General features: G+C 39.2%; 1 protein-coding gene across 1 annotated transcript in view; it reads right to left on the reverse strand.

Annotated features, from left to right (window-relative positions):
• Positions 1-15,135, reverse strand: part of DPP10 (dipeptidyl peptidase like 10) — a 251,064-nt gene that overhangs the window by 44,844 nt on the left and 191,085 nt on the right. Inside the window, exon 8 of the mRNA XM_069021194.1 lies at positions 1,212-1,332. Coding sequence (XP_068877295.1) covers positions 1,212-1,332 — 121 coding nt within the window. The remainder of the gene's footprint in view (positions 1-1,211; positions 1,333-15,135) is intronic.

Raw genomic sequence — 15,135 nt, forward strand, 5'->3', positions numbered from 1 at the left:
CCACAAGTCCTCTGCAAGTCAGGAAATGCAACAGCCACTTGGGCCAGGGATCAAGCAACTTGGAAAATAATGAACAAAGTCACTTAAAGAGGGTTTTAGGGCAAGTTTCATGTGGAAGGCTTTGGGATCATCTCCCACAACACTTCAGAAACTTTCTAGTCCCAAACTGGACAACTCTTGCTTCTCCTTGCTGTGACTCTTATTAACTTCACTTCTTTTTAGCACCAAGTTGATACACTACATCAACTTCAATGAGCTATATCTGCTTAAATTCTTCAATTTGCATGCTTTTGTGCTCGACTCAAGAATATTAAGTGCATATAAAATGATATTCCATTTTTAAAATATTCTTTTGTTTTGAAATATGTTGCCACATTAAAACATTTCAAAAGAGTAATGGAAAACTTGGAGGCGGGTAACTATGAGATTAGTTAGCTAACAAGCTGAGGGATGCAAACTACCATTCTAACTTCAAAGTTCACTTAGGCAGAGATTTAAAAGAAACCCCAAGATGTTTGCTCATAACTACTGCAAGAGGTGTGGATAGACCATTTTTAAGGTGAAGTTTCATGCTGTATGGCATTAACACCATTCCTAAAAACCTCTTCACACAAGAAATTCTATACCTCAGGAAAATGAGTATTTAACACTAAGCTATTTATCTGTAGAAGACATGAGTCCCATAGAAAGAGTAACTGAAATGTGTACTAATTTTAAGCTGTTATACCAACCTAGATAATCTTCTCCCTTTTTTCATTTTGTTCTTCTTAAATTTATCATTATGTCAAAAAGCATTTTGGGTGCAGAGGGAACATCCTGTGGTACTGGCTTTGGAAGACAGGCTGAGCTATCCCCCACTCATTTTTGGGTGCCCTCTTCTATGGGGATGTTTTAAATGTAAATGGGTCATCACTGCTGTCCCTAAAAGCAGCAAACTGAGCCCTTTCCCCCCTCACTTGTACATGCTACCAAGTGTTCATTTGCTACATTCTGGTTGGAAATGAATTCCTCTTTCTCAGAAAACACTGCTCTACGCAAACCAGCAGCCAGTACAAAGAATGAACAGATACAAAGGCAATCTTGCAGGAAAATGAGAAGGGAAAGGAACAAACCCAACCTCAGCATTTTCTGAAATGAGCAGATTTGTGCTGTTGGGTCTGTACAAGGACCTTTCATCTGTTTTAATAAACAGATGGATTCGTCCAGCTTACCTTCGTATAACCAGTCTGCAATTCCATTAAAAATAATTCCTTCTTTTCCCGAGGATGTCAGGCGCAATGAGCTGCTCTTTACATCAGGCTGATAGTAGATGTTATTTTCAAATATATAAATCTGGATGAGGTAAGAGAGATGGAGAGAAAAAACAACATTTTGGTAGATATAAATGAATGTTCAGCAATGAATACATAATTTCCTCAGGCTCAGAACAGTCTACAGAATAATTCAGCATGAGTTTCCACCAACATTGTCTTCATATTCCATTCTACTATAAATTTGGACAAACTTAGCAAACTTTTAATACTTATGGCAAGCAAATCCTTCTTTTGAAATTGTCTTTCCAGTTGAAATATTTCTATTCATGTTAAAAAATATTATTACATTCCTCAAAATCACACAGGAGACAAGTTTTATAACAGCTGAATAGAAAAAGAAATTTTCATCTGGTTTTCTAACTGTGAAATGAGACACACTTCTGCAAGGACATACATCATAAATATAAGCTATAGCTTTTTATCATGGTGTCAGAACACACATGAGAAGAAAAAACAAAGAGCAGCCTGCAGTTAACTTTTCTCAGCTTGCTGACGACTTCTGACTGACACACCAATGTTTAACCTCAAGTGTACTATATAAATGCTCTTTATTTTTCAAGTCTGGGCTCCTCATCCTCCTTTTTCCTTCTTCACTGCCACTCATCAGCCTTTTCTGCTTTTCTTTCCCTGCTCACTTTGTTGCAAAGGGTATCAAGTTCACTCATTTTGTGAAGCTGAGCTCCAGCTTCCATGACAAAGTGCAGTAAATTACAATGGCCAGGTGTGCACTTCCACAGCTTAACACAAAAATCAAAGTAACAGCACAATTATGCACCATCTCAATTCACACTGAGAAAATGCAGCTGACAGGACTAAAGAAGCCAAATGCCACAGAAATTTTCGTTACACCATTTCCTGTCCACTGATACACAGTGTCTCAGGGAGTGTAACATGAACTGAGTGTATTCCCACCAAAGACCATTTAAAAAGCCTGGTCATTTATCATTCTCTCACACTTCTATAATAAACGACTTATGGGAAAATACTAACCAAAGAGCAAAGTTTTATTATCACTATTACTGCTGTTCCCTTTGCTTCTAAATTACCATCTGAAATAGATTTCCCTACGAGTCCCCAAACTAATGATTTTTAACTGTAGCCACTTCATGATTTCTGCTGCAGAAAGCAATAAAGCTGAGGTTTTCTCATTCCATGAGCAATGAAATGATTTTAACCATTATTGGGAACTGGAAGTAAGTCCTTTATGGTCAGAATTCAATGCTCAGCAGTGAGCTCAAAACTGGAGCAAAAACAGTTGATCCAGTTTGAATAATCCAAAATGTACTGAGCTTTATACTGGTACAGAGAATTTCTGGGAAGCTGATGTATCACCCAACATCAACAGCAGAAGAAAATGAGGATTAGAGAATTCTGGATGTATCAAGCTTTTGAAATAATATCAACAAAACTTCCTGTAAATGTGTATTTCCACAGTAAAAATGCATTTTTTTTTTCTAATGTAAAAGAAATTAATATGAGCAATTACAAGACATAGTTAGCTGCTTAACCAAGAAAACCAAAATAATTTGCCCAAGTATTTGTTATTTATGTGAACTAAGACTATGCTATCAGACTGCATTACAGGTAGACTAAGTTGTGAACCACACAAATGACTGTTGCTTCCGATGAAGCAACTTCCTACAGCTGACAATCTATTCTTACATAAACAGCAGCTTTCAAGAGGTTACCAAAAAAGCCTACTTGGTCAAATGATTCTATTTTATTTAATCTTCTTCAATTAAATGAAATCAATGTAATTCATTTTTGAAGATCAGGAGTATAATTTTTGCTTCTCTCCCCCCTTTTCAGGCTGTTTGTGTTTTTAATGGTGAAGGTACCCATATTGTCTTGTCTCTGCAATGAAAACTTTCATTTAAAGTGATCAGTGCCACTCAAAGGACAAGATTAAGAATTACTTGTTTTATAACTGAACCCTGAGAAGGTTTTTAATCCTGTTATTACTACTTAGCAGGCATTGCTAATTCCATTTGACAGATCTCACATAAGTAAATATCTCTGAAGGATACTCACTGGTGTGCCACTGATTGTGGCTGCATCATCTTTATTCCCGATTCATTTAATAAAGTAGCTTTGTCTCCATCCTCAACCAGTTCTCAGTTACCCTCTGAACAATCTTCTTAGTCTACTCTATCATCCAAAGTTCCCCTTCTTCCCTCATCACTCCTGACACATGTTCCTTCAACTTTGAAAGCTTCTCCAAACCCCAATTTTTTTCTTGAATGTACCTATTGGATCATTTTAAAGTTCTTGAAAAACTTCAAAGTCACACAGCAACTCTCTCCCTAGAAAGCCTTGAGCTCACTGATTACTTGAATTTAACATTAAAAAGGAAGAATTTATGTTCCTTTGCAGAACATTTATGAAATGCAGCCATTCATGTTCCTCGACACAACTACACTGCCCATAAGAGCCCATGGACGATTTAGGGTTGGTGCTCTGCACTCACTGCCTGCAGCATTCCAAAAGATCAATATCCCCATGCCCGTAAAAACATTTTAGAAAGATTCACCATTATGGTTAGTCATTAAATCTCGTCTGCAATTTTGAATATTTGTTGTATTTCAGGAGGTGCCACTTTCCACAGGAAGCCCCTGGACTGCTGATTGCACCGACAGGAATGGCCTCTGCACCCTTCCTAACAGGGATAGAGCCTGACCCCTGCAGCCAGGGCTGCATTGCCCTCCATCCCTGACCATGCCAAAGGGCTCATCTGTAACTATTTAACCCATTCACCTCTTGGAAATAAGGACTTGGGAGTTAAAATGTTGATTTCTGCAGCAAAACAGGCAGCAGAGGCGTAACAGGAGTGCTGACATTACTGTGAAGGCTCAGTCACGGCCTGAGAGGTGCCCACTTCTCTCTCAGTGAATGCAAGCAGTGGACTCAATTAAGCACAAGTACTTTCTGTAGCCACAGAGCCCAACCTCCCATCAGTTTGCAGCCAAGAAAGGCATTCTAAAAGGCAGATTCACTGTGAATTCTTCTTCCCAGTACAATACTTATATGATACAAATGTACCTTAAATATAGCTCTAAAATACTGAAATTTTAACAGATCACCACTTGAAATTAATTCTGTTCACAAGATTGTGAATAGATCCTGCTTGTTTTCATCTTGTGTTTGCACACACAACACCAGCGAGCAGCAAAATGCGGTGTCAAATGTGAAGTGGCTTTAGGAGGAAAACAGACACTGCTTTTATTTTATGTGAATTATCAAGAGCCTACAAACTAAGAGTAGAAATGGAACTATTCCTCAGCTGAAACATGCAAAAAACCTCAAGCCCCAGAGGAGAGAAAGTCCTTAAATCTCAAACCCTCCCCTCCCTGCACAACACCCAAGTTCCTTTTCTTTGCTTCATATATTTTTCTCTTTCTTGCTCAATTTAAACATTGCCACTGTTTTCTGGTGAAGCATCCTTATGGTTCTACTTTATGCTACACTAAAATGTATTTCCAATCTTTTTTTTTTTTCAAAAACACAGAGACTCAATGAAAATTTTTATTTTTTAAGAGGCAGCTACTCCTGCTGATTACTTGCAGTACAACAATACCTGGAAGTTGAATTTATGAGCCACAACTCGGTTTTCAAAATTGAGTGAAAGAGAAAGAAAGTGACTGGGAGAGAACTCAGACTGCTACTTTTCCTATGAGACTGAAACTCTCAAGCACTGCAAGGCAGATAACAAATCATGACCCTGGGATAAGAATAACTGATCAAAAAAACCAAAACCAAATCCTTGGAGCACAGTCTTGTAAACACATGTGCCTTACCTGACTTCAGCAAGTACAACTATGTGCCCAAAAGTTTCCAGGATGGGGCCTGCACATACTTCATCACTTTGTAAATTGTGTTTTGAGCAATGTCACATAAACCAAAAATTTCCCTTGCTAGTCTCTCTCCACTCAGGTATATGGAAGCAAGTAATAGTAAAAGGCTTTCCTTAGTATACACTTGGGGCTATTTACTGTATCACAAGTACTAAAATGTTGACTGCAACTACTGAATCTTCCCAAACTGCTGAAAAAGGAGTTGCTAACTGTGTATCAGACAGGTATTTTCAAGAATACATCAGTGGCTTTGTGCCCAAAATGCTTTCACAGCTTTCAGGTATGATGATAAGAAAATAAATTGAAAAAGGCATGAAGTGGAACCAGGATATGCTATTGTATGTGAAAATTATTATTACGCTTTTTTAAACCTCTTATTTTCTACCCATCTTTCATGAGTAGTCTTAAAAAAATTTAAAACTATTTTTAGCTGAGGCTCTCAGCTAATAATGCTGTAAACGAGGATAAATGTTAAAATCTATTGCCTTCAAATTTATTTGACTTTTTCCTTTCTTAGAGATTTTGCACATCAAGTCTTAAACCAAATGGAGGAAAACCCCCACCTAATTTCAACAATTATTTTATTAAGTATTTTCCTATTAATGAAAAACACCTGCAAGAATGTTTTGGATTAGTGACATATTAATTCTTGATAATGATCAGATTTATTTCAACTGACTGTGATGAATCTGAGGCCCAGCTTGCTCTAATGTTCTACCTCAGCACTAATCCTTCTCATTTTTCCACATCTGGCAGCCTCTAAACCATTTTTTTCATAAAGCTTCTTCTAAATTAATTCCTTCCAAAACACTTATTTACTGTTTGCAACATGTTTCGCAATTACAGGATTTTCTTTCAGGCTGAGGTCTGGAGCAGAGCACCCAGTCCGAGCAGTTAGTTCCAGATGGCAGACAGCTGTGAAAACAGAGACATCCACTCCCCCAGCTGAACAGCAAACCCAGTGCCAGTAGCTGGAGAGGCCCCCCATGTGTCTTTAATCATTTCAAACACTACAGGCAGAGAAAAGCCGCTAAATTACAGAGAAATGCTCCACTTTTTCCCTTTTGCTGCTCCCCTGAAGCCTCCTGCGTGGCACATCCACACTGAATCCCTCCTCTGATTGCAGGGCAGCGTTTCAGGGACAGCCTTTTGTCCTCCAGCTGGGCGACAGCAGCAGCTTGCCCAGAGCTGCTGGAGGTCAACTCCAAAGCCCAGGTATTTTAGGTGGAGGAAAAGCAGAGGGGGTCTGTGCAGCCTGGAGAAGAGGAGACTGAGGGGAGACCTCACTGCAGCGGAAGCTTCCTTGTGAGAGGGGAAGAGGAGGGGCAGACACTGATCTGTTCTGTGCAGTGACCAGTGACAAGACCCGAGGGAATGCCCTGAAGTTGTGTCAGGGGAGGTTTAGGCTGGGTATTAGAAGAAGGTTCTTCACCCAAAGAGTGGTTGGGGACTTGAACAAGAAGGAAGGAAAGGAATTGTGGAGTGTGGCTACAGGTTGTGTTTGCCATTACATGGATTCATCAGGATGAATACCTTGTTCAAGGGAAGTGCCAACCAAACTCTAATGCTACAGAGTAGATGCAGCTGGAAAGGAAACAAAGAAGTCACCTGTATCTATACATCTTTGGTTAGGAAAAAAAGATCCATAAAACAAGCACTGGTCTCTTTCTCTACAGGTTCTACCTGTAATCGAAGAAAATCATCAGATTCTTCCACAGAATCTCAGACCAACAAATATATAAGTAACTACTCCAATCTGGAATGACTTCAGCGCTCCCACTTGATACCCCACAGAACATGACCGCCTTCCTTACCTTTCACATTGAAAATATGAGCTATGACAAGACTAAGGAATTCTCTGATTACGCCCAGAAGGAGACCTTCAGGCGTTCAGGAAATGCTGCTGCTGCAGAACTGCTGCGGCTGCTAATGACAGCGCTAAAGACATCGACGTAGGGCCTCCTCAGGCAGCCCTGGCTGCTTTCCTGCGTGGCCTTGGCAAGGACAAACAGGTCACCCCTCTCTGGGCCAGCACAGGTGTGCTCAGAGGCCAGCATTCCATGTAACAGAGCACTCAACTGCGCTTCTGCCTCTCTGCAGAGGGGTAAGCATTTACTGATGCAGAAACCCTGAGCACCCACGCAGGCAGCCCGGCCCACCAGCTCACATGGCTGATGGCTGCACCTCAGCACAGGCTCCACCAGACTTGCAAAGCATTCAGCAAAATTCCATCCCTTCTTGTGAGACTGCCAGCCAATTAGTTGGATAATTAATTCTTCAAAAGCTTCAAGATGCTTTTCCATCTGGGCTTGCCTCTTACCATTTGTTCTGTCTCCTGCCTCACCATACATTAGCCAGGGCCAAATCCAGCTGCCTCCAGTCAGATCATTCACTAAGATTTCCAGATGAAATATGTTTTCTCACTATCATTAATACAAATAGTATCAGCCATTCATGAGCAGAACAAAGTCAAATAAAGAATATTTTCTTTGTTGTACTTTGCTCTTCAGAGATTAAACCATGACTTCTCCAGTTTCAGGTACAGTGCCAAGTTTATACTGCCTGGTAATGTGTATGTACACATATATATTGCATATATCCAAAGAGTCGATGCCCTTTTGTTCTTGAACATATGGGAAGTCCAGCACAAGCAAGGATTTTACATAGAAAAAATAAATAAGTGGCATGTTAAATGAAATAATTAATTTTGGAATGATTTTTAAGTAATTTTTATTCAAAAAATGTGCTTTCAATTCCTACTGTTGCTTTCACCATAATTATGGAAAAATGCAGATGTCCATGCACTTCCTTTGACTTGTAAGTAATGTTAGAACTAACTGTTGATTGCAGGAAGAAACTAAAATCAAAGCCCTGCATCCACATCAAAGCAATTTGGTTGCCAGTTTTTTCAACAGTTGCTGTTAAGGTAACAAGTTTGGTTTTCCTTTATATATTTAAAGTATTTGTTACTAGTTTCTGGTTCACAGATCTGAAAAATTATAGAAATAGGTCCACTTCATAAATTTACAAATAGTTTTCACCAATTTAAAAAATACTGCAAATCGCCCACAGTATCTATCAATGCAATAGCTTTCCAATGAATACCTAGCCTGGCATTTTCTCTACCACTATTTGGCATCCTCCAGGAGTCTGACAGACAAATTTGTTCTGAGAACCACTGATTACGTTATTTTTAGTCACTGTAATATCTGCTCTCTTCTTCAAGTCCAAACTGAGCAAACATTTTCTTGTCATCTGTGATTTTACTTACTATACCCCTGGGACTCCCAGACTTAAACTGAGATTGTCAGACCATTATTATACCTACTGTTACAGAAGAGGAGTACTCCTTCCTGCCCTTTTTTCCTTGCCAAAATCTTATTTACTTGAACCAGATTCCCACTGAAGAACAAGGTGTAGTTAAGATTATGTGCTTTGTGTCCCAATGCAACAACAGTGTAACTGCTATTTTCTTTTTTTTTCCTTTCACAGAAAAGGTAAATGCTCCTTTGGGGATGAAAACATCATCCAGAAGGACTGGACACACAGTGTTATACAGGAACAGCTGTTTGCTATACCAAGTTAGAAATTCCATGATGGCAATCCAAACTTCCTGGCCTTTATCAAAGCTCCTTTGTGGCCAAGAGCCACAGAGCACATGCTGGAGAGAGCCACAGAAATCTTTCAGGGCTCTATCTGGCAGCAGGAAAGAGGTGGCTTTTCCTGTGCTCTGTGCTGACCTGGTGGCATAATGCCCTTTGGCTCATTTTTATCTACAGCTGGAGATTCAACACCCATCTTCAACATAACTCTGCTGGCACAGGGGTCACTCAGACCATGGTAAGGACAACAGGCACACCACCAATGCTCTGGAGCATTTCCAAATTAGGGGTTGATTTACTGCCCCACACTGGTGAACTGTACACACACTGTGCCCAAAATCACACTGACAAACCACATGTCTAGGAGGTACTTTGCACTTTGTTGGAAAAGGAGCAAAATCAAGGGTTAGTATCTGCCATTCTTGCCCGCAGTAATCAGCTGTGGAAGAAGCTCCATGGTAGTGAAGAGGACACACATACTCAGAGGCAAGTGAAATGCAAGGTGGCAAACTACCACCCAAATCACTCATAATGCATTTCACTGGTGGGATTGATTATTCTGCTGATGTCTTTCTTACAGGTCCTGCAGCCATCTCCGAAACTAAAGAGAATTACGATATTTCAGATAATATAAACCACAGAAAAGTGGCTTATAAAGCTTTTATAAGGTGTGAATTTTAAAAGGTTATAATATTCATTAGTGACTTAGTGAGTTACAATTAGGCAGACTTCTTCCAAAAGCCTTTTTTTTTTCTCACATCTTACAAATTTTCTATCCAGATCACATATGTTACAGGATGACAATTTCAAGGAAAGTTTTATGGGTTTGTATTGCAGCTTTATTTCATATTCCTTTCCCCTACATTATATCTGTAGTCTATTTAGATTGTGAGCTCTCACAGATAGGATTGCAGGCTGAAATGTCTGATCTAGTTTGCAATACAGCTGCTTTGCAAGTCTCCAGGAGTGCATAACGGCTCTGATCTCTTCTCTGCAGATGTTTTTTTCTCTTTTCTTTTGCAGGTCAATCTATACTGCTACAAAATTTTCAGAGCCATTCAGCTCTGACTTGCTCCTGCTCTTGCACCACAGAGCACTAAATTATGCAGGCACTGGGCACCACAGGCACCACGAGCTACCTAAGCAATGCATGGCAGTGGACAAAAATCCACCCTTACATGATCCATGTTCCAAAAATCATCAGACACATTGCAAGTGAGGCGGAAACCATATAATAGATAGTAACAAAATTATTATAATTGTAGGCAATAATAACTATATTCACTCTCAAAGGTACCAATTTTCCAAAGGTTGTGATTGACCTACACAGCAATTCTTTCAGAGGAAGCTCTCAAATGTTTTGATTATATTGTAATTAAGGCAGAGAGGAAGTAGCTGTTGATCAGTAGGAGACATGGAGACCTCAAAGCACAGACACCCCAATGTCATATGCTGCCTTTTTGTTGGTGTCAGATACTATAAGTTAATTTTTGCAGTTCATCAAGCTGCCAGACATAGCAGGAAGAACAGAACACTGAAGCACCATTTTTCTTCTGTCTAGATTAATGCCACTGCACCACAGTAATGTGTTAGCACAATCGTTTCTGAACAACTGCAAACAATCTACAAGGCTATTATATTTAATTGCTATTTAGATAGTTTATAAATCTACTGTAAACAATAGCGAGGATGCACTCATAATGTAGCTACAAGATTAGTTACTAATGTCATGACATAAACCAGGCCACGAACTCAGACTATGAGCAAATCCATGGTAGCTCTGATGTTTATGTCCTTGATTTCCAATAAATGCAGGGAAGCGTTGCCCTCTTTTGTTTCAACACACATTAATTATGTTGCCTTTCCAATGATATTGGATCATGATGCTCACTAAATTCACACCCTGCCTCATCCCATGACAGCTTCCCCATGAGAGCAAACATAGTGTAATATGCTATATAAATAAAATCACGTATAATATCTGAACTACGACCTAAGCAAAAAGCTGCCTCATAAATCTGCTGCACAGATCACAGTAAGCCTGCCTTGCCCCCAAGCTTGTGGTCTGGATCTGCTGCTTCCTCCCATGGAGCTGCCTGCAGAGCTTTGCTGGCTGCAGCACTGTGCAAAATGTCACTGAGGATTGGGCTGCTCAGCCCTTTGATCTTCGTCTAAGTGATGTTAAGAACAGACTTACCCAAAACCAGTGCATGCTCAGGAACTCACACTCCTCCTTCCTCAACTTGCTGATCGCTTCTGACTAATGAGCCAGCATGGAGCTTATAATAAAATCATAATCTGTCCTTACCATAAAATCTTTTAAAATGATCTCTGGTATTTCAGGCTCATCTCACACTGATATCAAGCATTCAATTATGCCCAGACTGATCAATCCGTAACAAGCTAAACTGAAACATTTTCAACCTAGTTACTCCAGAAGAAAAAAAAAGCAATGTTGGGAGACAGAAAAATATCTAAGGAACCTGTAAGAGCTTGGTATCAGAGGAGAAATCTTCTGTTTTCTTTGACAAAATGCAAGAAAGCAGCATTCTAACAAGCAAGGACAAAAGTAAAAAGATACAGAATTGAAAATTCTGAGCTGTAAAGTCATATTTACATTGTCTACTATTCTTAGGATGGTGGACCATCCCTGAGGTGACAAATCCCTGTCATTTGTAAGCAATACAATAGACCAGGGTGCCTCTGAGCATCTCCTACATGAGAAACCCAGGCAGAGCTGAACACAAAGCTTTGTCCTTTCAGCTGCTATTGCTGACCCAGCCCATCTTGCTGTATGGGCACGTGCCTTCGTCTCCCCACTGCACACAGGGTTCAAGCTGCCAGCTGTCTTCATGATGGGCCAAAATTTTAGCGGATGACATCCACCTGTACAGACTCCACACAGCACATTCAATGCAAGAAACAGAGTTTGTCTTAAAATACCTCATTAGAAATGAAACAAAGAGGAATTTTTGAGTAGCTCTTATAATGGCCCATCTGTTTGGGACAGTTCAGTCTGGCAAACAACACTTAAAAGTAACTATTTGCTTTCCTTCCACACAAAGATTTTCCCTTTTATTTCTGTAAATGCACTGTCACCTGCCATAAATGGTGAAGGAAATCAGTGCTTTGTTTTCTCTCAGATATCAACAGTACACCTGACTTTTTAATCCTTATTCTGCAGGCCTTGGAGCTGCCAGTGGAGGTACACTTCCCACAACTACACATCCACACTTCTTTGCATTTCACTGTCTGGCTCAGGCTGAGTGAACATGAAAGCCTAAGTCTGTAACACAGTGCAGAAAAAGTTTAATCAGCTCTGATCCTTCAGCACAAAGACAGTGGGGTTGTCATAACCCCACTGCAGGGAAAAAAGTAACATACAAGGACATTTATGGGTTGATGATGATGGAATTTAATGTCTCTTTTCCAAGAGGGACTCAGCTAAAATAGAGAAAGCCAGGAGAGCTGAGCATGGCCAGAGTTGTTAAACCTTGATGAGAGGACAGTCACTATCACTCCCACTGACAGAAACCCTTCTCTATTTCTGATGCATGTTATGTGCCAAACAAGAAAATCAATTTTAACATACAGCAAACAGAACATTTAGATAGAAGAGGTGAAGGAACCCTCCCACAGAGCAAGAGTTCGGGGGGGTTTGCGTCAAGCTGGTTTTGTCCCTTTAGCCTGTTCCTAGCAGAACTCTGTAGGCACTGGTACAATCAAAGAGACTCCAAAGTCTTTTACAAGTCCTCTGCCAAACACTTTACAAAAGGTAAATAAAATTTGTGTTTACAATTGATTAGAACAACCTCTGCCAAAGAACCTGAACCAGAAAGGCATTAGAAATCTTCAAACTCTTCTGTTTTGACATTTTGGTGCCTTACCATAGTGAATTTTCCTCTTCCTTTTCCAAAGTGTTAAGGAGAATAGAGTATAGCTGCTTTCTTGGGTTTTTAAACCTTTTTTTGTTATCTGACAGTTAAAAGTGCCATTTACATTACATTACTAAAAGATGGATATGACAAATTTTCTACCCCATCCTGTGGTGTATCATAGCCTTTTTTTAAATCATCAAATACAAAGTGACTACATAATTATATGGTCCATGGACACAGGTAAGCATGCAGTGGTTTTGGGTAGGATTTTGGAGTTATATAGAAATTCAGTCCATAATAAAACCCACTCTTTTCCAAATCCAGTTTAGCTAAGGATTCTATTAGATTCTAACCTCTGCTTCACAGTTTTTATGGGTGGATATTTCCGAAGAACTTTAGACTTCTGAAACACAACTTTCATGTTTCTGCATTACAGAAAGCCACACATTTTTCACCCAAGAAGCACAGCAGTCCTATTTTATGAGCCATTGGACTTGCAGTTAATATTAGCTAACAGACGGAAGTGTGAATATTCAGATATGCTTTGTTAGACACAAACATGTTGAACAACATGAGGAGAGGTGCATATTGCTGTTTTCATTGCTCCCTGCAGCCTGCTGCATGGAAAAGTCCTGATGACTGCTCATATCAAATGTGTGTGTCTGTGCTTCTTTGCCTGTGTCTTCGTGGGACTGTGTGAAAATATATATTTTTATATATACACACACACACACACACAGAATAGTAACCATGTGAAGAAATAATTTGAGTTTTAGCCCAATGATATATCAAATTTCCAATATATTTGCTTCGGGATGAAAAAAATGCATTGCTTGTGTGCAGGGCTTCCATAATGACTCAAATATTAGCTGCATGCTAGATCAGTGATAACAGAATAAGAATCAGGGAGAAGAAACATATTTTATCTCCCCTCTTGATTTATTCACTGTAAAGCTGCTGGGCCTTTTACTGTTTCACATGAAAAACAGTACTAGAGGAATAACACTCCTATAAAACATATGATTTTCTCATTATTTCTTCCCCTCTTTCAGATACAGCCAAGTGGCTATTCTCACAAAGGGCCAGCAAAACCTAATCCTTAATACTCAGGATTTTAAGTTACCTTTGATACCAGAATATGTTTGTTGTATTTCACTAATCAAATTGATGAAGAAACTTCTTTGCTCAACTTAGCCTTGCTCCATTTATAATGTTCCATTTATAATGTTGTAGTGGTCTCCAGAGCCTCACAAAATTTTTATTGAATATATCCAGTCTTCATGAGTAAAACTCTTAATTTTTCCTGTTTTGCCAAACTGCCTGCATTTTCTGGCTGCATTCTCCATTCCTCTTTTCTGAGATGGGAAACAAAGCTTTCAGGTGGAGCATCACTTTTGGAACCAGAGAATATGCATTAAATGCTCCTCCTATCCATGGTGGATAGGAGTGGAGTGAGCACCCAGAAATTGATAATGGAAAATGTAAACTAGTTCAGTAGAATTCCTTCAGAGAAACTCATAATATTTTCTTTTCTTTGAAGAACGGTTTGAATCAAATAATTTAAATGAAAAGGCAAAAAAACATTTAGATTTCACAATGATAGTTTGAAAAATCCAAGAGAAAAATCCCACATGTAGCAGCAGCTTTGGAGGAAGACAGTTTAACAAAGTCTTTTAGGTAACTCTAATTCTTCTGTGGACTCAGGTGGGTGGGCAATGCTCAACCACAGCTCCCCTCCTTCACAGAAACATCCTCAGTAGGACAAAGGACCTCCAAACGTGCTTTGAACTACCAAAGTTTGGTAATTGAACCCCTCATACATTTTAAATGAGGTATCATACCTGAAGTTAATGTCACATTGAAGAGCTCTTGTTTATTTCTAGTTTTCAGAATAAATTCAAGCAGACATTTTCTCTCAGTTTCACTGCCGTTTGCCTCATTAGCATAGTCATTAAAAGGAAAGATGAAATAAAGCCTTGACATTTCCATATGTGATTTTAAGTTACTCATCTAAAATACAGTAAGTCAAAAGAGCAGAAGACTTTGCAGATAAAAACAGAAGAAGAAATATATTTATTTAGGACTTAATTAGCATTAATTAATGTGCTTCATTTGCATATGCAAGTGTTCTTGCCAGGAGGGGGTGCCAAGTACCCACAGCACTAATTATGCAAAAAGAAAACACACGGCAAATATTTTACAGAAAGATAAATTACCATTTTTTATAGCAGTTGTACATTACCTTGATAGACCAAACAGTAAATGGAGCTTTCAGCAACTAATGGCTGTTAAAGCATGTGTTCAGCAAGGTACCTGTCCTAGAACAATCCTGCTAATTCCTCATTTACTAAATTAGTCCAGTGCTTATCTGGGTACTTGGAAAATAATACAACATCAAAGAACTTTGCTACTGCAGTATTTTTCTTACCTAAAACAGTCTTTGAAAGCCATTGAAAAAAAAGGCTAAAATTTTGACAAAAGCCAATTGTAA

This window comes from Aphelocoma coerulescens, chromosome 7 (genome assembly GCF_041296385.1).
Source record: "Aphelocoma coerulescens isolate FSJ_1873_10779 chromosome 7, UR_Acoe_1.0, whole genome shotgun sequence".
Taxonomy (NCBI): domain Eukaryota; kingdom Metazoa; phylum Chordata; class Aves; order Passeriformes; family Corvidae; genus Aphelocoma; species Aphelocoma coerulescens.